Genomic DNA, 22,568 nt, shown 5'->3' with positions numbered 1-22,568 from the left:
AACATTCCCTAGAGATGAAATTGAGACCACCAATTACATTACATTTCATTCTTTACACACCAGTGTTGGCGCACAGGGAGGAAACTAGCTTATTCCATTCCTCTCTGTCTTTGGTGCTGCTTCCATCGGCTCTTTGTTGTTGAGACCACTAAATGCATTTTAATTATGATTCAAGCAATATTTAATTGGCTTTTTGAATTGGAACGCTAATGCATTAACCCAGTGTGCCATCCATTCTCACTAAATCCTCAATGTACAAAATGTGCCCGCCACTCCCAATATTATGCAGATTTGCTGTTGAACAGTGTTAGTGAGAAACTGTTATAAAATAAATACAAACCTTTTCATCAAAGAGTTGGTTGTTTCTAATTTCTCTCTTTCTTTCTTGTCAGACACTGTTCCTTAGCTGTCATTAATGCCTTGGCTAACATAGCTGCTAACATTCAGGGAGAACACCTTGTGGATGAATTACTAATGAATTTGCTGGAACTGTTTGTACAGCTTGGACTGGAAGGAAAGAGAGCCAGTGAGAGAGCAAGTGAAAAGGGGCCAGCACTAAAGGTGAGGAATGGTATAAAATGTGTGGGGTTTAGTTCAGTACCTCTTTGCATTGATAAGGCTAATGGAAACTTCTTATTCTGATCTCCTCTGAACCAAGTGTATATACTTAAAAATTGCACGTTTAACTACTGAAACAAATGAGAAATGGATGTGTGTGTTTTGGTGCCTATTAATAATATAGAGCCTACATAACCTTTCACATATCAATTAAACTTCACATAGTATCTGTAAGCTTAGGTAATTAGTAGCGGTATACCCATTTTCCAGATAGGTTAATTGAGCCCTGGTCTACACTTGGAGGGCATCGGGGGGGATTGATCTAAGTTACGCAACTTCAGCTACGTGAATAACATAGCTGAAGTCGACGTACTTAGCTCGACTTACCATGGTGTCTTCACCTCGATGAGTTGACTGCTGCCGCTCCTCCATCGACTCTGCCTGCGCCTCTCGCCAAGCTGGAGTACAGGAGTCGAAGGGAGAGCGCTCGAGGGTCGATTTATCGCGTCTAGACTAGATGCGATAAATCGATCCCTGCTGGATCGATCGCTGCCCGCCGATCCGGCAGGTAGTGAAGACATACCCATAGACATGGTAGATGTTAAGTGAATTGTCTAAGGCACACAGTAGACTGGTGACAGAGCTGGAAACAGAAACAGGAAGTCCTGACTTCTAGGCTCCTGCTATTACCACTTCCTAAGAAATAGTGAAGTGTTATAAACTTGCAGTTCTAATCTCAGCTACCTCATATGTTGACTTTTCCTGAATAACTACTGTTGTGATTACACATGTGGATTTTCCAATATTAGAGTCGACAGAGGCCTACATAACTAAATTTACAATAGACTACATAGAATGGAAAAGCATGGTGTGAATTACAGATGCAGTGAGATCAGTTCGGGTTACCCTGACTGGATAAGCATGAATTGGAATTGGTTGTTAAAGAGAAACTTACAGGGATGTTCTCACATGAATGATAGATTTCAGAGTAGCATCCGTGTTAGTCTGTATCCGCGAAAAGAACAGGAGTACTTGTGGCACCTTAGAGACTAACAAATTTATTTGAGCATAAGCTTTCGTGGGCTACAGCCCACTTCTTCGGATGATAGAGAAACCATAATGCTTTGCTGATTAGAAGCGCAATCTCATATGCATTGCAAGTGTAAGAACTGCAAAGCAAAACTGAGCAGTTCTGACATGTGCAGTACAAATTCTTACCTTGTTAAATGTAATCTCCAACTGTATGTGTTCATATCTACAAATCCTTGTGATCATTGTATTCTCTCTAATGGTATGGGAATTACACTGGTATGTTACCCTACTGTGTGTGGGGCCTGGTGTGTGTGTGTGTGTGGGGGGGGGGTGAATAGGGGGAATCAGCACACCTGATTTACATTCTGAGAGTGCAAGGTGACACAGGAAAAGAAGTGTTGGACATTGTTGGGAAATCAGAAATGTTAATTGACTGGTGGTGTCAGTGATCGCTAACAGAAAAGTAGAGTGGGAGTGCTGGTTTTCTTTGGTGTTGGGAATGAATGTGAAAAAATTCAGTGAGCTGTTTTCAAGGGGGCATTGTATTGCTAATAAAATTAAAATGAGAGGTTAATGCTTATGTTAGAATCCAGCTCTCCAGCTTTCAAGTAAGTGCTCTGTTGTATTTTAAGATCTTGTCTATGCACAAACTACCTGTTATCCTCAAACCGGTTAAGTTAAATTGGTGCAAACCCCTGTGCGGACACTCTTTTATTTTGGTTTAAGAGCAGCTTGTTTACGGATAGGAACAAGTTTAAGCTAAGTGATTTAAGCTAAATTACTCCTGGGGGAGTTCTGCACCACTGTGCAGAATTTGTCTCTCGCTGATTTCTTTGCTTTCTCGCAGAAAAATGACTTTCTGATGAGGAAGGAAAGGGAAGCCACAAGAGCAGTCATGCAACCTTCATGCACCCTTCACTCCTCAGCTGCAGACGGAGGGATCCCCGTACAGGGAGCTGCTCCCCCATCTGCCCAACCACCATGCATCCAGATCCCCTCATACCCAGATCCTCCTGCTGAGCCTCATCCTCCCACATTCAGAACTGCCCCAATGAGCCCTACTCCCCCTGCACCTAGCCCACCCTGATGAGCCATCTGCACCCGGATCCCCACCCCACTGAGCCCCAACCAGCTGCACCTGGATCCCCACCGCACTGAGCCCCACTCCCTCAGCATTTGGGCCCCGTGCTGCACCCCCCAGACCCCCTTGCTGAGCTCTCTTCCCCTGAAACCCAGACATACACCCCTGCTGAGCCCCAACCACTTTCACCGTCACCCATTACCGTTGCCCCCCTTCCCCTCCCCCCCCCCCCCCCAACAAGCCCCTGTGCATCCAGATCCCCCTCGCACCCGGATTTCCCACTGAGCCACCTGCACCCAGATTGCTCCACACAGAACCCTCTCAACCCACACCTGGATCCCCCCACACTAAGCCCCTCCATACTTGGATCCTGCCTTGCTGAGCCTGCCTGCCCATGCTTGGTGCACCTCACATGGAGGGTCAGGGCCCTAGGGTGTTTCTGGGACAGGCCTGGTCCTTGTGCTGTATCAGCTTTGGGTGCAGCCTCACCACTGAGTCGTGTCCTGCCGGGGAGCTGCACAGTGATCTCCTACCTCTGTGCAGCCAGTGGCCTGTGCTCCCCAGTGCCAGGTTGGAACCTCCACATTTATTTGACAAATAATATTTGCAGAATTTTAAAATGTTGTGCACAGAATTTTTATTTTTTTGGCACAGAATGCCCTCACAAGTAGCTAAATCAAAATAAGCCTGGATTAAATTGAAATTAAAGTGTGTACACAGACTTTTGCACTGATCTAACTGAATTGGTTTAAAATCATACCTTAAGTAAACTACTGCAAGCCTGCATGTGGACTGCTTCCAGGTCTTTATGATCAATTGCCTGTAAAATGTAAACTAATACTTAAAAAATACGTGCAAAGGTCTAGAAATGGAGTCCGTTAAATAAGTGCTAACTAAATATGCGTGAATGGTTATTATAGTACCCCTTGCACAGTAGAGTTGGGCTATATTTTTTCCCCCTATAAGCTGTCGTGCTTTTGTAGTTCTCCAGTTTATTCTTGTAATTGTGCTTTTCTTTTGCTTTATTTTCATATTATTAGCATTTTTCCTGTGGCTTTATAAATGTCTTCAGTATTTGCTGTACTTAAACACTTTTTAAAAACAACAAACCTTTCCCCACAATCCCTCCCTTCCTCTAAAACATTCAGAGACACGTTGTTAGCCTTGGCCTGTGTGCAGTCTAAATCTGTTTTATCACTTGGAATCATATTTTGCTTTCATTCCTAAAGCACTAGAAATTTGAGCCTTCCTTTAGTTCTGTTCTTCTCAATGTTAATATTCCCTAATTTCTTAATTTTCAATTTCTAGTGGATTCACTTCCTTTTAGTCCAGCTGGACAATTTTCCACCCTGAAAAATGTACATTTTCCTGAGAAGAGGAACCCAATAAGCCATTTGAATTACCTTTCCCTGCTGTATGCTATTTTCTTTGACATTTTTCTGCTGTAGCAGCCCATAGTCTGTGTTTTATTGCTCCAGGACTCCCATTTACTTCAGTGAGTTCTCGTAGTGCAAGGAATACAAGATTCGGCCTATAATTTATTAAATCTGTGTTTATGATATGAAAGGATTGTAGACCGTAAGTCAGTTCAGCAACCTACTCTTATTAAATAGCTGCAATATTTTAATTTAGGTGTAGTTCCTAAAGACCTTTAAAATAGGTATTTTTAAACATATGTAAATTTCAATTTTTTTTAATACTCTACCATAACAAGACTTCTTTCCTGATTGTTTTACAATCTTATCTAGTATTTACAGGATAGATTTCCAAAGGTGAGGTGAATACAATTTACATCACTTATGGCCTGTTCCTAAAGTGCTGTGCTCCAGTAAGTCCCACTGAAATCAAACTGATACCACTCGGGATCAGGCACTTATTGACATATTAAGAGTTTATTGACATGACAGCTAGGTACTATTTACTACATAAGGCCTGGTCCACACTAACCCCCCACTTTGAACTAAGGTACGCAAATTCAGCTATGTTAATAACGTAGCTGAATTCGAAGTACCTTAGTTTGAACTTACCGCGGGTCCAGACGCGGCAGGCAGGCTCCCCCGTCGATGCCGCGTACTCCTCTCGCCGAGCTGGAGTACCGACATCGATGGCGAGCACTTCCGGGATCGATCCCAGAAGATCGATTGCTTACCGCTGGACCCGGAGGTAAGTGTAGACCTACCCTAAGTGTGAAAACAAGGAACAATAAATGAGAACAGTGTTTCTCTTCAAATGAATGGAAGGATATACAAATATATTACAAGTTGTAAATTTGGTTTGGCTCTGAACTGAATTGCAACACCTTCATTTTGGGGGCGGGAGGGGAAGGAGGGGGAAATCCTGCTTTTGATTATAGACAATCACATTCACTGCTCAAGAATGAAGAGTGAAGTTAATTGAACATATTGCTTATCGGGGATGAACTAACACTTCACCATTTGTGATTTTATATGGCTATTCCAGACACTCAAACCTCCCAGATGTTTTGTAATTAAAAAAAAGGAAAAATTACTGTGAAAAGTTGAATTTCTTTCCATACCGTGTGTGTGTATGTCTATATTCCATTTAAATTAGTGCAATGTTAGTGACTAAAATTATACCTAAAGCTGTGCTAGCAGTACAATAAGAGTTGTTTTTCTCTTTTTAACATCCCCAACACAACGCACACCCACCTCCCACACACACGCTTCAAATTTTAATAGTGCAAAGTTCCTTTTTTATCCATGTATGGGATTGGTGAACTCTCTTGGCAAATCTCTTTGAAATGAATAGAAGCTCTGTTTGCTTTGAAGATAAACTGCATCTGTAACCAGTAAATGCCTTTTATGTCACTGACCAACTCAGTAAAGCTGCTGGGTTACTTGTTTCATAAGGATAAGAGTCCCTAATCTGGGGTGCCACTCAGCTCTTATGAGAGAAACAAGTTCAATTCACAGTTTGTTTATTGTTTCAGCAAACCCAGTGAATGCCATCATGGAAAATCCTGCCTATGTCCAGGATTTTTAGATTCTGGTCTCACAGATAAGTGACTGTGATGCTTATAAATATAACTCTGTTCTAAAACAACACCTTTATACTGGATTTCATCATCCCCATCTCAGTGATAACCCAGCAATTTCTGTCTCTCTCCCATGTTCCACCTCCCAGGAACTAATATCTGAGCTGAATTCACACCCCTGGCAAATCCACTTTAAGCTTCATCTGTGCTAGAAAACAACATTCCTTTATTTTAAAAATATTAAATGGTTTGGGTTCCAGTACAATCTTGACCCCAGTGTTCAGGGAATAATCTGCTCAAAATGATTCTGAAAATCATTCTTAAGACTGTAACTTCTTACCCTTGAATGTTTTAAAAAGTAATTTATACTAAATTAGGCCCTGTCCATGCTGGGTCCAAACTGTGTTGCTTAACCATTTCTATATTTAGCAATGGTTGTAAAAGCAGAATTCTCACTTTTTGTATAGCATTGTCAGGGCTTTAATGTTTTGTTGTTTGTCAAGTCTCCTGTGCTTCTTAACAGGCCTGTTATTATTCCAGATCTGTTTACCAGTCTGTTAAACCACTTTGCATTGATTCTTTTTGCTTAATTTCAAAATTAACTAGTTGTCAGCAGATTTTGTAGCCAGGCAAAATTGTTTGTTTGTTTGTTTGTTTTTTGTTAGAAAAGGAAATTAACTTGTTATGATTAAGTTGGATGGGCAGTATTTTCTGTTGGAGTGAGTCCCCTAAATTCCTTATCCCTTACAGATTCATAATCTTGGCTTTAGTTCAAAAGTAAAATCTGATTTCTGCAAATATTTGACAGCTAGCTTCAGGCGTGTAGAGTAATAGGAGACTTTTCAGTTTCTGGATGTTTCGGAATAGAGATGATGATTAATGTATGTTTTTCTCCCGAACTGAAAGCGTGATGTTTGATTTGTAATTATAACAGTGCTGTGTCTATGGAAGAAGGCCCCTCAGCTCATCCATTTGATTAAAAATAGTGTGTTCCTTAACAACAGTAACCCCCTGAGGGGAAAAAGTGGTGCATATTGTTACATTCTAGAGCCTGATCCTGCTGCTGGCTCCACGTGGGCAGACGTTGTCCCTGTTTGGAACCCCAAGTGATTCATGTAGACTTGAGCCCTGTGCCTATGCACGGCCCACTGGTTTCAGTGGTGCTCGGGTTGGATGACCCAGTGGTTTTGTAGGCTCAGGGCTGTGGTCTGCGATGTACAGATGCATCAATACGGATACAAATAGCTAAAGAATGTAAGCCATTGGAAGTGAGCTTTGTAGTAAATATCACTTCAAATTGCTTTGTGTTTCTTCGACATTTTCACATCTTTTAAAACCTCTCTTCTTTTTTAGGCCTCCAGTAGCGCAGGGAACCTGGGAGTGCTTATTCCTGTTATTGCTGTGGTGAGTGTTCATCGTGTTCGTTTGCAAGCTGAATGATCATTTCCCCAAAAGCTCAAGTATCTGTGTGGGGGCGGGGAGGGGACGGGTGGCAGATGGGACTGATAAGTAGCCATGAAAGACAAATACATGTTATAACTTCTTACTTGCTAGAAGTTAAAAACAAATGGGCATTTGTTTGATCATGACGTCTCTCTTAAAGCCGCTAATCTTGTCTTATTCAGAGAGAGGCTCTATTGTTAGTCATGAGTGCAAGAGATTTGTGATCCAAATAATACTACAGGGGATATTATACTGACTAATACTTGGCAGCCAATGTAGTAAGAGGTACGTAACTGAAAAAAACAGTGCCTGGGGAGAGGACTGAAAAACAAAAGTTATTAGAAAAATTAGTTAAAAATAAATTCCAGAAGGCAGCATAACCGAGAGTCTGTAAAGCAGATTAATTATAATAAAGGAGAGAGGAAAGACTCCATATCTTCTGTGGATATTAATTAGCTTTTGTGATATACACATTTTATGAAATGTTCAAGTGTGCTGAGGTTTGAAGACAATTCTAAACAAAAGACTAAACTAGTGCAAAATAGGGATGCGTATATATAGTTTGCCCTTTTAGACGGAGAGGATTTTCCGAGCCAGAACAACTTCTAAACCAAGTCCAACAAGTAGTCCAGCCAAAGACAGAATTGATTCATGGCTTTTCTAGGTGAACAGCAGCAAATTTGATTTAGTTGGGGATTAGGTCCTGCTTTGAGTAGGGGGTTGGACTAGATGACCTCCTGAGGTCCCTTCCAACCCTGGTATTCTATGATTCTATGACATGTAATAGTCTAGGTTGGGATTAAATAGCAGTGGGAGGAGTTGGGTGCCTAACTCGAAATCTGAGCCTTAATATGCTGATGGACAGATTCAAGCGAGTACCGGAAATGGCTGTGATTGCCTTTCCCTCTCCTGTTGTTGAATTCTCTGTGGAAAGTTTATTTTATACAGTTAGTGAGCAAAAAGGGGAACCGTGTCAAATACACCTCTACCTCGATATAACACTGTCCTCGTCAGGGCCGGTGCAAGGATATTTTGCGCCCTAGGTGAAACTTCCACCTTGCGCCTCCCAACTCTACCCGTCCCCCCCGGAGCATTGCTTATTATAAATTTTCAAAAATGAATACTGCATAATATGGCATTGTTCATTAGAATTAATACATATTTGTCTTGAAAATTTATTAATTTCATTATTTAGACTACATATTTAATGAAAATAAATGAATAACCTGACAAGGTGTGGGGCTGGCTGGCTTGGGGCAGGGGGTGCGGCAGGGGTTGGCTGGCTTCGGGCAGGCCAGGGGATGCGGAGCTGGTTGGAGATGGGGTGGGGCTGGCTGGCTTCGGGCACGGGGGTGCGGCGGCATTGGCTGGAGACGGGGGGTGGGGCTGGCTGGCTTCGGGCACGGGGGTACGGCAGGGGTTGGCTGGAGACGGGGGTGTGGGGTTGGCTGGCTTCGGGCAGGGCAGGGGATGCCGAGCTGGTTGGAGATGGGGTGCGGGATTGGCTGGAGATGGGGGTGTGGGGCTGGCTGGCTTCGGGTACAGGAGTGCTGCAGGGGCTGGCTGGAGGCAGGGCAGGGGGTGTGGGCTGTCTGAGGACAGGGTGGCGGGTACCAGGGCCGTCCCTAGATATTCTGGGGCCCTACGCAGGGGGAGGCGGGAGCAGGGGGAGGCCCCGGCTTCCGTGGGGTCGGGGCTGGCTTGGGGGAAAGGGGGGAACCACCCCCCAGCACTCACCGGCAGCGCGGCTGGGGCCGGGTCTCTGCACTTTCCGCTGCCGGTGAGTGCAGCCCCAGCCCTGCTGCAGTGCTCAGGGAGTGGGGGCAGGGCCCTGGGCAAGAGCCGGAGCAGCACAGTGCCCCCTCGCACAGCGGCGGGAAGAGGGTTACACATTTAGCCGGCGCAAGGTGAGCTTCCCCGACATTTTGGACACTGCTTTTTGGCGCCCAGGCGGCTGCCTAGTGGATGCACCGGCCCTGGTCCTCAGGAGCCAAAAAATCTTACCACGTTATAGGTGAAACCGCGTTATATTGAACTTGCTTTGATCCACAGGACTATGCAGCCTCTCCCCACCCCACCCCCTCCCTCCCACAGAGGACTGCTTTACCGCATTATATCCAAATTCGTGTTATATCGGGTCGCGTTATATCGAGGTAGAGGTGTATTTGGAGAACGGTGCTGCTACGACTAGTTGTTGCAGCTCTAACACATGACGACACATTTGCTATTGTCCTGGCATTAGGGTTGCCAACTTTCTAATCACACAAAACCGAACACCCCTGCCCTTCTCCGAGATCCCATCCCCCCTCCCTCCGTCGCTCACTCTCTCCCACCCTCACTCATTTTCACTGGGCTGGGGTAGGGGTTGGAGTGCAGGGCGGTGAAGTCTCTGGGCTGGGGGTGCAGACTCCGGGTGGAGCCAGAAATGAGGGGTTCAGGGTGTGGGAGAGGGCTCCTGGCTGTGGCAGGGGGTTGGGGTGCAGGCTCCGGCTGGGGGTGTGGGCTCTGGGGTGGGGCCAGGGATGAGGGGTTTGGGGTGCAGGAGGGGACTCCGTGCTGGGGCAGTGGGTTCGGGTGAGGGAGGGGGTTCAGGGTGTGGGATCCCGGTGGCGTTTACCACGGCTCACAGGAAGTGGCCATGAGGTCCTTTCTGCCCTAGGCATGTGGGCAGTCAGAGACTCGACGCACTGCCATCGCGCCTGCAGGCGCTGCCTCCACAGGCGCTGCCCCCACAGCTCCTATTGGTTGCGGTCCCTGGCCAATGGGAGCTGTGGAGCCAACACTCGTGGTGGAGACAGTGTGTGGAGCCTCCCTGGCCGCCATGGCCACCAATGTGCCGAGGGGCTGCAGGGACCTGGCAAACGCTTCCGGGAACTGCATGGAGCCAGGGCAGGCAGGGAACCTGCCTTAGTCCCAGGCTCCCACTGCACCACTGACCGGAGCGGCCACGGTCCCTTTTCGACTGGGCGTTCTGGTTGAAGACTGGATGCCTGGCAACCCTACCTAGCTTTACAAACTTCTTGGCTCAGATTTCCAAAAACAAGAGCCTAAAGTTAGGCTCCTAAATCTGTCTTTCAGCACCTGCCTGACTTTCAAAAGTGCTGAGCACCCAACATCAGCTCCCACTGAATTCATCCGTAATTGTAAAGGCTAGATCTAGAGGTTACTGGAACATTTACATAAATATCTTGGGCCCCTACTAGTTTGGAAGCTATTGCTACAAAAGGTAGCTTGCTCAAAAACAGAGCAACTTTTAAATGACTAATTGTAGTCCTATTTGAGGCCTGTAATCCAGTGGTGACTGCTGTGTTGCTTTGCCCTTTCAGGTCCTGCTCCATCTCCTATTGAAATCAATGGGAATTTTGGCATTGACTTCAAAGGGAGTAAGATCAGGCCTTTAAAAATGTACAAAAATGGTCTCTTTCATTTGTGACATACTGCAAGGGACTATTTTCTGTTTCACATGTTGGTTGATAAAATGCATTTGATTTGAATACTTGATGTATACTGCGTATTTCTTAACCAATGTGACCTTTATATGGAGTAAAATAAATTAGTGTCAGAAGCTGTAGCAAGAGTTAATGGTTACATTATGGGTGCAGAAGCAAATATTTGATTTTCTTGCACAATGCATAAAGATCATGAGTTCTGAGCTGCAGCTACATTTGCTTTTCTGTTTGTCCTCTTTCCCTGGTTACAGGAATTGGTCTTGGCCTCAAAAATAACTTTTAGAACTTTGTTTCCAACTAACGTAGTCTTTGACAGCCTCATTCTTGATTGCCAAAGGTTTCTTTTAGCTTCTTGATTTGATTATATTCTTTAATATGTGTTCCACATTTGTGAAGAATAAGATAACCTTCCCATACTTGCATTTATTATTTGATGTTTTCTGTGGCAAAGCTTTTTAACACTCAAAGTATGTGTGCGCAAAAAACTTCTTGAACAAGGACTGTATATGAAGTAGGAATATTGAAAGGGGGAAAAACTATTTATTGAGTTGAATAATTATTTGAGATCAGTTCTTCACCATGCTATTTCCTATACAATAGGTATTTTTCATTTACTTGAATGTTTAAACAGCTTCATTTATGGTTGGGCACAAAATTCAAAATGACACATATTGAATAAAAGCAAAGCAGGATCAACTACAAATTGCATTTTAAAGACTTCATTAAAGACTTGTAAATCCATAAAAGTACTATTGTTTGTTTTCTCTTATGCTACCAAAGAAAATATGCAAAGGAAAGTTTAATATTGAAAACATTTAGATTTTGTATAACAGTAGATATCCTGAATAATACAGTAAACTTGTGAGACTACAATATGAATTCTTTAAAAGGCACAGAGAAAAGGGAACTTTTGAAATGTGAATATATGTGTTGTCAGTGTACTTATCTTGACAATTCATAGAAAAAGTGTAAATTTGTTCCTCCTGTCAAGGGGTAGCATTTTAGAATGGAAGTACGTTGCATCTACGTGGATGATGAGAATAATTACACAGTGTTTATGTTCCTACTATAAAGTCTGAAAAGGTCACCAGTAGTTTATTATTTTTTATCAGGTTTTTCCCACTAAATTTCATTAGATTGAGCCTGAGGTGAGCTTTAGAGCCCCTATTTTCTGGCTAGATGCTTTGTTTATATAAATGTTTTCTGTAAAGAAATGGAGAAAATAAAATGTGATAGAAAATGTAGGACTTCAGGTATTGAGGGTATGGGGGGGAGGGAGATTTTCTCTGTCTACTTCATTTATATAAAATGCCTTTTTGTATATAAGCTGTGTTATGGAGCTTATGCTCCCCACAGGTGTGTGTCTATACACAATAGGCTAAATTTGGTGACAGTTTACAGTGGTATAAATTACCCATTTGGCCTGACTCTGATTTCACACTACTGGAAATCAGGAGTAACTGTATTGAAATCATTGGCGTCATGCCAATGTAGAACTGGTATGAAATCAAAACCAGACCTAATGGTACCTTACTTTTCCTACTGTAAGTGGTTTTCCCTACAATCCCTCTTCTGCCTCATTGGTTTGTAAGTTTCATGTTTTATAAACCTGTTGAATGTGAAATCAGTACAAGTTTCTCTACTTCACTATTTATACCTCCATTTAGATTGCTCCTGGGTTTGGCTGGGACTTACTGGCACAATTCCCAGGGTTCCCCTAGGCTGAATTTGGCCTACGGGATATCAGAGGGCAGAATCAGGCTCTGAGGGCAAGATTTTCAAAAACGGGCACCTAACGTTGGGTCCCTAATTCTGTATTTAGGTACCTGAAAAGATAACCCCAGAACTGCAAGGGGTTCAGCAGTTCCTTAGGCCTGCCTGTTTGTAAGTGTCTAAATACAGATTTAAGAAATTAACTTTAGATATCCACTTTTAAAAATCCTGGTCTAAGGTTTTATTTGCTGGTTAAGTTCAATACATTGAATATAACACTGTGTAAGTTATTTAATGAGATTTTAATACAGATATATCAGTGCCTGTCATTAATCTTTATAAATTGCAGTCAAATCATCTACTGCTGTGAATCCATTCGTATATATATATATATATATATATATACACACATGAATGGTCTCGTATATATTGCATTTTCCACTGATAAATGGTGAGTCATGTGTAATGACAGTAACCTCTGACTAATGTGATAAGTAAAAACTTCCTTTCAAAAACAGCTATACTAAAATGTAACCATACAACCTGGATATGAGAGCACTCCTCTGTTTTTTAAAACTTGCTGGGGTTGGCGACTCTGCCCATGAACAGTAGGCAGCTGGTGCGATGCTCGTAGATGAGAAACAGAAAGGGGCGGTCAACGACGAAGCGAATCTGAGTGGAAAGGGGCATGAACCCTACCGTGGTCACAGCTGCAGCCTCTGTGCCTTCCTCGTTCACAGTAATCGTGCCTTGGTGATTGAACTGTAAAAAATGGGACAGAAAATGCAGAATCCTTTTGGTTAGACTTTGAAGTCTTAGTATTTTGTCTTTCGGTGAATTGCACTAGAATTAATTTGCTGAAAGAATGGTGAACTTTAATTACAACATCACATCTTTTCTATCCTGCACGTGGCTTTCTTGTGTTTTCACTGGTAGTTCCTATATGGCATCAGTCCTCTGGCTTTGGCAAAAACCCTTTCCTGACTGGTCATGACCTAACCCCTCTCAGAGATTTAAAGGCATAACCTTCATGATGTGTATATAGTCTACCACCACTGGTTCTCAACCAAGGGCACGTTTACCCCTGGGGATACACACAGGTCTTCCAGGGGCTACATCAACTCCTCTAGATATTTGTCTAGTTTTACTACAGGCTACATAAAAAGCACTATTGAAGTCAGTACAAACTAAAATTTCACACAGACTGACTTGTTTATACTGCTCTATATACTATACACTGAAATGTAAGTATAATATTTATATTCCAGTTGATTTATTTTATAATTATATGGTAAAAATGAGAAAGTAAGCATTTTTTCAGTAATAGTGTGCTGTGATACGTGTATTTTTATGTCTGATTTGTAAGCAAGTAGTTTTTAAGTGAGCTGAAACTTGGGGGTACGCAAGACAAATCAGACTCCTGAAAGGGGTACAATAGTCTGGAAAGATTGAGAGCCACTGGTCTTCCACTATGTATGGAAAAACAGACCCCTTATGTTCCAGGAGAGGCAGGGATATTGTGTTACTTGCTTAGCTAAACTGTGAATTATTGTGCTTTGTTGCCACACTTCAGATGACAGGAATTAATAAGTAGGAAGAATGAGTGTAGAAGGGGAAAAATTACCACATCAATGATGACTTTCTCAGTTGATACTCCAGAATAGTCGCCATTGTTGTCAAACAGTGTTTCTATTCCCATGGATTTCAGATAATCAGTCAGGTCATAGCTCTTCTCCAGCTTAAATTTAGGCAGAACTACCTCTCTTGTTCTAGTAAGAAGCAGAAACATTAAAGGTCTTAGAGAAATATATATCACATCCCTTAACTATGCATGTCAGTTCCATTCTTATCAAGCAGGCATGACACTGACATATACAGGAGTCCTGCTCTCTGTTCTCCCAGGCTTAACTTTCTAAAAGTAGGGCCTGGTCTGTCTAAGCAGTTTTTCTAAATCTAAGGTAAAAAAACTATTAATTTAGTACATGCTTATAATATTTAAAAGGCTTAACATCAGTTGTATTTCTACAGTACATAGTCCTGTTCAGATGACATAGGTATTATCAGCTTATGGAACTCCCTGCCACAATAGGTTAGAGGTTTACCAAGTACATACAACAGCGGTATTTGTTTTTTAAAAGAGAATTCATTGTTTATTCATAGATTATAAGGCCAGAAGGAACCATTATGATCATCTAGTCTGACCTTCCACATAACACAAACATAGAGTTTTGCCAAGTTATTCCTGCATCAAGCCCATAACTTCTGGATGACCTAGACTAGCGGTTCTCAAACTGTGGGTTGGGACCCCAAAGTTGGAGGACTGGCTTAGACTTGCTGGGGCCCTGGGCCAAAGCCCGAGCCCCTGCATCTGAGGCCAAAGCCAGAGAGCAGTGGGGCTTGGGCTTTGCCCCCCGTCCCTGGAGCAGCGAGGCTCTGGCAGGCTCAGGCTTCAGTCGCTCCTCTTGGGGTCATGTCATCATTTTTGTTGTCAGAAGAGGGTCATGGTGAAGTTTGAGAACCCCTGAGCTAGACAATATTTTTTAGAAAGACATCCAGTCTTGTTTTAAAGACTTCAAGTGATGTAGAATCCACCACATCTCTAAGTAGGTTGTTCCAATGATTAATTACCCTCACTGTGGAAAAAATGTGCCCCTCTTTTCTACTCTGAACTTGTCCAGTTTCAGCTCTCCACCATTGGATCTCATTTATGCCTTTGTCCACTAGATTGAAGAGTCCTCTGTGATCAGAAATCTCTCCATATAGGTAGCTATAAACTGCAATCAGATCACTTCTTAACCTTCTCTTTAAGCTAAATAGATTGAGTTTCTTGTAGGGCAGGTCATTCTTGTGTCCCTTCCGAACGCTTTCCATTTTGTCAACATCTTTATGAAGTGTCAACACCAAAAATGGACACAATGTTCTGGTAATGGTCGCACTAATGCTTTATATGGTGGTAACACACTGTACAAGCTCTGCTCTACTCTACTGTACATTCCCCTGCTTATACATCTAAGTATCACACTTGCTTTCCTACCCACCACAAAGCACTACGAGTTTATGTTCAGTGGGTTATCTGTTATGACTCCCAAGTCCTTTTCTAGGTCACTGATTTCTAAAATAGTCGCCCCTTCCTATAACTATGACCTACATTGTTGGTTGCTAGATGTATAACCTTGCATGTAACTATATTAAAATGCATATTGTTCAAGTGAACCCAGCTTAGCATGTGATCTAGATAATTCTGTAGAATACACTTGGTATTATTTATCACACACCAATTCTTATGTAATTTGTAAACTCTACCACCTACTATTTTGTTTTCTTCCGGATCATTGATAAAGAGATTGAATAGCATTGGGTCAAGAACAGATCCTTGTGGGATCCCACTGGGAATTCTCCCACTGGATGATTTCCCCCCTTACAATTACTCTTTGAGATCTATCATTTCACCAGGTTTTAATCTATTTAATATAGACTGCATTGATTTTGTATAGTGCTAAGTTTTTTAAATCAGAATGTAGTGCAGTACTAAGTTAAATATCTTCCAGAAGTCTATTATGTCAACACTCTTACTTTTGTCAATTTAAACTTATATCATCAGGAAACTATATCAAGCTTGTTTGACAAGATTCATTTTACCTGTTTGTCATGCTCTTTTGCCATTTCTCCACCACCTGAGGGGTCAGTTGCTTCTCCAGTGCTTTCATGCCAGATAGTTTGTTTGGCAGCACAATCAGCATGCTGATGTTCCCCACATATGGCAGCTGGAGCACACCACAGTCTAGCTCATGGTCTGCAGCAGCCAGGAAGTTTCCTTTGGTCTGCATCATAGGAACCTTTATTGTTTCTTTCTCATTCAGTCGGAAGGTCCGTTTGTTTGTCATTTCCACTGGAAACTTGTTTTCCCAAGTTCCTGGTAATATAGCAGAAAACCTCATCCTTATTTCTATATATAATTATAGTTTGTAAATGAAAGATGTTAACATATAATTTTAGTGAGGAAGACTTATTTGCAAATATCATTGCAAAATGTAGCCTGGCTGATGGTTTTAAGTTGTGGCTGGAATAAGAGGGAATTCATTGTGGCATCTTAGAAGTAAAGGGCTAGTTTTCAAAACATGAATACATGTAAAAATGTAAGCACATGATTTGCAAGTGTGTGTAGATGACCAATTAGATGTTTGTCTGACTTTGCTGTACACATTTAAAGGAGTTCTAATGCACAGGCTGGTCTCAAAAATCACTCTAAAATATAAAGTGGAAATCATTTAAAAGATACCTGAGAGAAAACATAATTCTTTGAGTTGTTGCGCAGATTACAAGCTTTAAAAGATTTGATGTTGATGTTTGCAGATCAGTGTAATTCTGCTCAAAATTAGAATTCATCTTGTATTATACTGTCTCATCAACATTAACTAAATACAGCTAAGTTTTAATTTCCATGTGGAACAAAACATTTACATTTTGTATATCAAAGCTTTGACTTCATTAAACTGAACACATTTAAACAAATATGCTTCTTCCTGGACCATCGTGGGGTAGATTACCCAGTTTTTTTTATAGAATTGGAAGGGACCCTGAAAGGTCATCAAGTCCAGCCCCCTGCCTTCACTAGCAGGACCAAGTACTGATTTTTGCCCCAGATCCCTAAGTGGCCCTCTCAAGGTTTGAACTCACAAGCCCCTGGGTTTAGCAGGCCAATGCTTATACCACTGAGCTATCCCTCTGTGAGGTGCTGCTCACTCTTGACTCCAGTGAAGCTGAGGAAGTTCAGCACTGACAGAATCAGACCCAAAGGACCTGATCCAGTTCCTGTTAAAGTCAGAGGAAGTCTTCCTATTGAGGTCCATGGGATTTGGATCAGGGCTGCGTGAAGACACTCTGAGGGTCCCAAGTATGCATTAGTAGTCCAGTGAAGATACAACATTAAAAGAATGTAGTTGATGATCTGCTTCTTTAATGTAATGTATTCATAATGATGGCTCTGGAAGGAATTAGCCTTGTTTCTTTGTAGATGGACAGGCACAGTTAGAATTTTATATATTACATTTATTTTATTTTGGCTGTTGGTATCTCCTTTTAAAATCAGGGGTATTAGATGTAAGTGAGCAAATAAGTGTAGAGCACAACAGTAAGTGCATGGAGGAGCTAATACTGGGGAAGTATTGAGCCAGTAATAGTTAGATTTAAAATAAAAAATCACCTTTTGGGAGGTTGAAGTTTTTTTTTCCAGATTCTTTTTTTTAAAGGACGGGGGGATGTCAAAGGGAAGCAGTGTGCTAACCCTAGGACTCATTCTAGCAAAGGCATGATAACTTGCTGACCTAATACGGGATGGTGGTTCGCTAAAGGACCGGGGTGTGAATGCACAAACTTCAGGATAGGGCTTAAGAAAGAAGTCTCAAAAATAGTCCCAGACTTCTGTTACACCTTTTAAAGGGGTTTAAAAACCAGCTATGTAGCAACTTAGTCAGTTTCCCACTATATAGGCACCCAATGTAAAGAGGGTAGGGTGGGCATGATGAATCCTGTCTGTCTCCACTGACTCCTTGCCCCATTCCTGTCTTTCTCCACTGGCCATTTGCCCCAGTCTCTTCCTCCCTTCCCCCCACCCCATCTAATCTTAGTCTTTCCCACCCATTCCAAGACCCTCTCCCCAGGTTCTTCATACCATTCTCTTCCCTCTCTGCCCCTCCCCTGCACCAGTCCCAGTATTTTTACATGGCCAAAAAAGCATATTTGCCAAACTTTAACTGTTTGGGCTGAAAGTTATAAGAAACTGAAAATAGTGTCTTATAATGTGATGTTTTTGGGCAGTTTAACTCCAGGCAGCACTACCAGCTCTACCCATAATTAAAAACCTTACAAGAGACCACCTTACAAAACCACCACCACCCACTTGTTCGCCCAAAGTATCCCAATCAAGTGAATGCTGTTCTGCTCTACCTTTTATTAGAAGACCACTTTTGTTAAGCTAATAACTTTTGTCAGGCCCTTGAGTAGACTGAGTACAGATCACATTGTGTATACATTAAGCTCAGAGTCTTTGTCCCTGGCTGATTCTCTGGACTCTGAATACTTTAAAACTCTTTATAAATGCGTTGGACTGAATTCAACCCCGCTGTATCTCCCCTGAAGTCAGTGGAGTTGCACCTGCTTAAGGTAGGACTTAATTTGACCATTTACTTATAACACACACTGCAGTGATTCTTCCTGCAAGAATAATTTTGCATAGAGTCCCTCAGCTGTGACTGTTTTTCTTGAGGTTATGGTTTGTATCCATCAGTTGCCTCCTTGTATTATATTTGGATTGTAAGCTCCTTGGGGCAGGGACTGCCTTTTTGTTCTGTGTTTGTAGAGTGCCTAACGCAGTGGGGTCATGATCCATTGTAGTAGCAGTAGTAATAATAATAATAATTAATAATAGATACAAATTCTTAATACCCAGTGGGACTATGAAATAAAAACAATTATTGTGGCCTAAGTTGTAGTCTAGGGCAGTGCTTCTCAAAGCTGGTCCGTCGCTTGTTCAGGGAAAGCCCCTGGCGGTCTGGGCTGGTTTGAAAGCCCCTGGCGGTCTGGGCTGGTTTGTTTACCTGCCACATCTGCAGGTTCGGCCGATCGCGGCTCCCACTGGCCGCGGTTTGCCGCTCCAGGCCAATGGGGGCCGCGGGAAGCGGCGGCCAGCACGTCCCTCAGCCTGCGCCACTTCCCGCAGCTCCCATTGGCCTGGGGGCTGCGATTGGCCGAACCTGCGGACACGGCAGGTAAACAAACTGGGCCGGACCGCCAGGGGCTTTTCCTGAACAAGCGGTGGATTGGCTTTGAGAATCATTGGTCTAGGGTTTTGATTCGTTCTTGGTTCCTCAGATTGACGTGTGCTGTGAAACATAAATTAAAATGACTGAAAACTGAAATTTCGATTTTTTTTTTTTTTTTTTTACCTTTAAAGTAAATACAGTTGAGAATCATCATCAATGTTGTGGGGTTGATGTTCACCAGAGCTTCTTTTATTAATCCTTTGGTCAGTTTCAGGATGCGCTCGTTGGTTTTAGTGATGAAGGCAGGGTCTGAGAAGTCAGATGATTGAGCCTCAGCAAAGTAATAATTTTTCATGTTGTTTCTGAAATCATCCATAATAGAAAATTGCTTCCGAATATAAAGATCATTGACCGATCGCAGCGTGTAACCGAAATTGCGTCTGAAGAGCCGGTGAGTTAGTTTACGGAAGAGGTTGTGAATTGTCATAATCTCATACTTGGAGCTGGCGTTAATGAAATCTCTGAAGCCTAGAACAGAGAGTACCTCCTGGTGTGTTTGTCCCTTCAGCCCTAATGAAATCATAGCCATTGCAGTGGAAATACCAACAGGAGCCATCAGAATGTTATCTGAAGAATTGGCTCTGTCCTTCAGACTCCGATAAAGGTTGAAGCCAAAGTTTGCATTGAGGATGTTGAGACGCTGGATTCTGGTTTTACCAGGGAATAGCTCAAGAATATTTCCTTGCTGAATTTCAGCAACCATATAGGGATATGGAGAAGCATCAATTATGTCACCATAATAATCCTCATCAAATATCTTTTCCAAATCTAGATAGTCTTCCTCTTCATCTTCCTCAGCAATCAAGTCATTGGTTATAGTATTTGCCTTATGGAACCCTGGTGGAAAATTAGGCATATTGTGGGTTTCATTTTCATGGGGCGAACGGGGATTTATAGCTTGATCAATGCTTTCAAAGTGCTTATTAAAGTCTTTGATCCCACAAAATGCAGATGTTATGACGAAAGAGAGAACGAACAAATGAAATAGGAGCTTCATTGTGACAGGTCAGAAGCTGGAAGACACAATATATCATAGTGAGAAACCGTATAGTACCTGAGTTTTAAGAGGTTACCCTTTTCTTCAGTAGGTTGTTTAATTTAATGTTGAGTCCTACATTGGATAGTTGGCTGGCTCCTATAATGATTTTTTTGGTGTGTGATAGCCTTTCCATTTTAGTGGTGCCTAGTATAATTAATTCATGCTCATATAATATCTCAAGCCTGGACCTGTCCTGGTCTGAGACCTTCAAGTTAGTTAAACAGCAGTTGATTTCTGTCATTGGAGAAAGTGTCATTGCTTCCAGCTTGTTTTACACACAATTAGCCATCTACTAAAATACCCAGGTCTCTTGTATATTATAAAACTTTAAGCTGTAAGAGTATGTGTACTTTAAAAAAAATTAAAAAGGCTGAAGTCTGATGGACAAAAGTTTCCAAATGCTTGGATTTAGTAGGAAATCATTAGTTTAGAGCACATCAGAGATGCAAAGAAAACATGACAGACAAATGCTTTATATTTGTAAAACATACTTTAAACGTAACCCAAATGCAATTTTTATGGGCAGTTTCTTTGAAAGGATGGAATTGAATGAGGCTGGAATAAAGGAGATTTATGGATATAGCACAATCCCACAGGACATATGCACTTTATTTACTGAGATTAGTATAATTGGGACATGCGTGCGACTTTGCCAGGTCATATTGCCATATTGAGGTGCTTGGTTCCTTAATTGTATAGGTTTTCTGTTCCAATCCACTTCATCATTTACCTTTTTTTTGCCTAGATTTTTGAGGGAATTGTTTGGTTTTAATTTTTGGTTTTCTGAGCATTGTACCTATTATTTATTTGATTTTTGTGTAGGATTATACAATATATGGTACTCCTTTTCCAAAGGTGGGATCTCTATATAATTAAAACTAGAGCAGCAATAGCTTTTGTAATTATTAGAAATGCCAGTGTTTTTCTTAGAAAGAAGGGTTTAGGATCAAATTAAAATGAAAGTAGCCTCAGTTACTTCCTCAGGGAAAGTGCTTTGGTAGAACCTGTTTTTCTTATGGAAGATTGTTCCTCGGTTATATGCATGCAACTCCTGTTGATCCCACTGAGTAGCATGAATGTCTCAGAGGGTAGAATTTGGACTTATGGCTTTAAAATCAAGAGCTGGGCTTACATACATATTGTGTAAGAGACTAGAGACCTGGCTTGCCAAGAAGCTGGGTACCCACAGCTCCCAGAAACAGTCCCTAGATATTTAATTGATCATATTGATTGTCTTGGTTAGTGACCTAAAATACATGCAAAAACTGTAATTGACTGCTGTGATATCAACTAAGGATGGAATGGAAGGATTTGATAATATGCCGTTCTATGACGGTAAGGGGTGAAAGCAGTTTGAAATAGTGGCATTCAACGGTACTATCCTACATTGCAGGTTCTAAACATTTACCTTTAGCTAAAATAAATCCTATCTGGAACAAGAGAAATAATTAATTTTAACAAAATCTGAGGTAATTTGTGTAGCCACGGGAAACTGGTTTAGAAATCCTGAATTTGACTTTCAAAGACCCTTATTTAAAACAGACAAAATGTTTAAAAAACAAAACAAGGAGTGGAGGAAAAAAAACCTTGGAAGAAGTTTTCTAAGAAGAGAATGTAAAGCTGTTCTTAAACAATGAAATAGAGAACTAAGAGGGAGATGGAAAGAGAAATATTTAAACATTTTTGTAGCATCCAGGTAATGTATCAGTCTTTCCTTTTCCCATCTGTTGATGTACATAAAGAATGAAAATGAATTATCTTCGCATTGGGAACCTTAAAACCATTTGAGATGAATATTCTAGATTGAAACCGAACATTATTTAATCCTTAAGGACTTGTAACAGAACAGTACTAAAATCTGTGCTAAATAGTGAGTGAAATATTGTAGTCTTAATAGCTCACCTTTTTTATTATCATTATTTTTAAAGTGACTGACTGCTACATTTTTGTTCCATACGGTTAGAGGTTAAGGTACTTCTCTGGCAAACCACTTCTGTGCAATAATCACTAATGAAAGACAATGCTGTCTGTGATTCCTAGTTTTATATTCTCACCTTTTCCATAGACTAATGTATTGTTTACCCTCATTTTATTGTGGGCAAAGCATTCTCCCCCGCTATTGGAATATATTTTTCTTTAAGATTTTAAATCCAGCTCAAACGATAGTAATGTTCCTTACCTCCAAGCCACTGTGTAGAGAGGAATACGTTGAATAGCTAGAATAAAGTGAATTGCTGGGTTTAAATCTGAACTTTGATGCTAGTAAATTGTATATCTCCCAAAGTAAACAGGCTCTAAATCAAACACTGCTAAATTTGCCTTGTCAGCCAAAACCCCTCTACTTGCTTAGTAGTCTCTGCCAAGTGATTTGTTGCTTCTTCCGTGGATGTTTTGTTGAGGTTTTTATGATTTTGTGGAGTGCCTACTTTCTTTTGCT

The 22,568-nt window shown here is 41.6% G+C and overlaps 2 protein-coding genes across 3 annotated transcripts in view; one reads left to right on the top strand and one right to left on the bottom strand.

Annotated features, from left to right (window-relative positions):
- PI4KA (phosphatidylinositol 4-kinase alpha) overlaps window positions 1-22,568 on the top strand; it is a 91,528-nt gene that overhangs the window by 30,182 nt on the left and 38,778 nt on the right. For both annotated transcript variants that reach the window (XM_034791615.1, XM_034791614.1), the window contains exons 18-19: window positions 393-561; window positions 7,020-7,070. In XM_034791615.1, coding sequence (XP_034647506.1) covers window positions 393-561; window positions 7,020-7,070 — 220 coding nt within the window. The remainder of the gene's footprint in view (window positions 1-392; window positions 562-7,019; window positions 7,071-22,568) is intronic.
- On the bottom strand, window positions 12,498-22,455 carry SERPIND1 (serpin family D member 1). The gene is made up of 5 exons (XM_034791616.1): window positions 22,311-22,455; window positions 19,216-20,105; window positions 15,911-16,184; window positions 13,896-14,040; window positions 12,498-13,033 (listed from the first exon to the last, which is right to left on the bottom strand). The coding sequence occupies exons 2-5, from the start codon at window positions 20,087-20,089 to the stop codon at window positions 12,842-12,844; spliced, it is 1,485 nt and encodes a 494-aa protein (XP_034647507.1). The 5' UTR covers window positions 20,090-20,105; window positions 22,311-22,455; the 3' UTR covers window positions 12,498-12,841.

This window comes from Trachemys scripta, chromosome 15 (assembly GCF_013100865.1).
Source record: "Trachemys scripta elegans isolate TJP31775 chromosome 15, CAS_Tse_1.0, whole genome shotgun sequence".
NCBI lineage: Eukaryota > Metazoa > Chordata > Testudines > Emydidae > Trachemys > Trachemys scripta.
The sequence above is the reverse complement of the archived record's forward strand: the minus strand, read 5'-3'. Positions and strand labels throughout refer to the sequence as shown.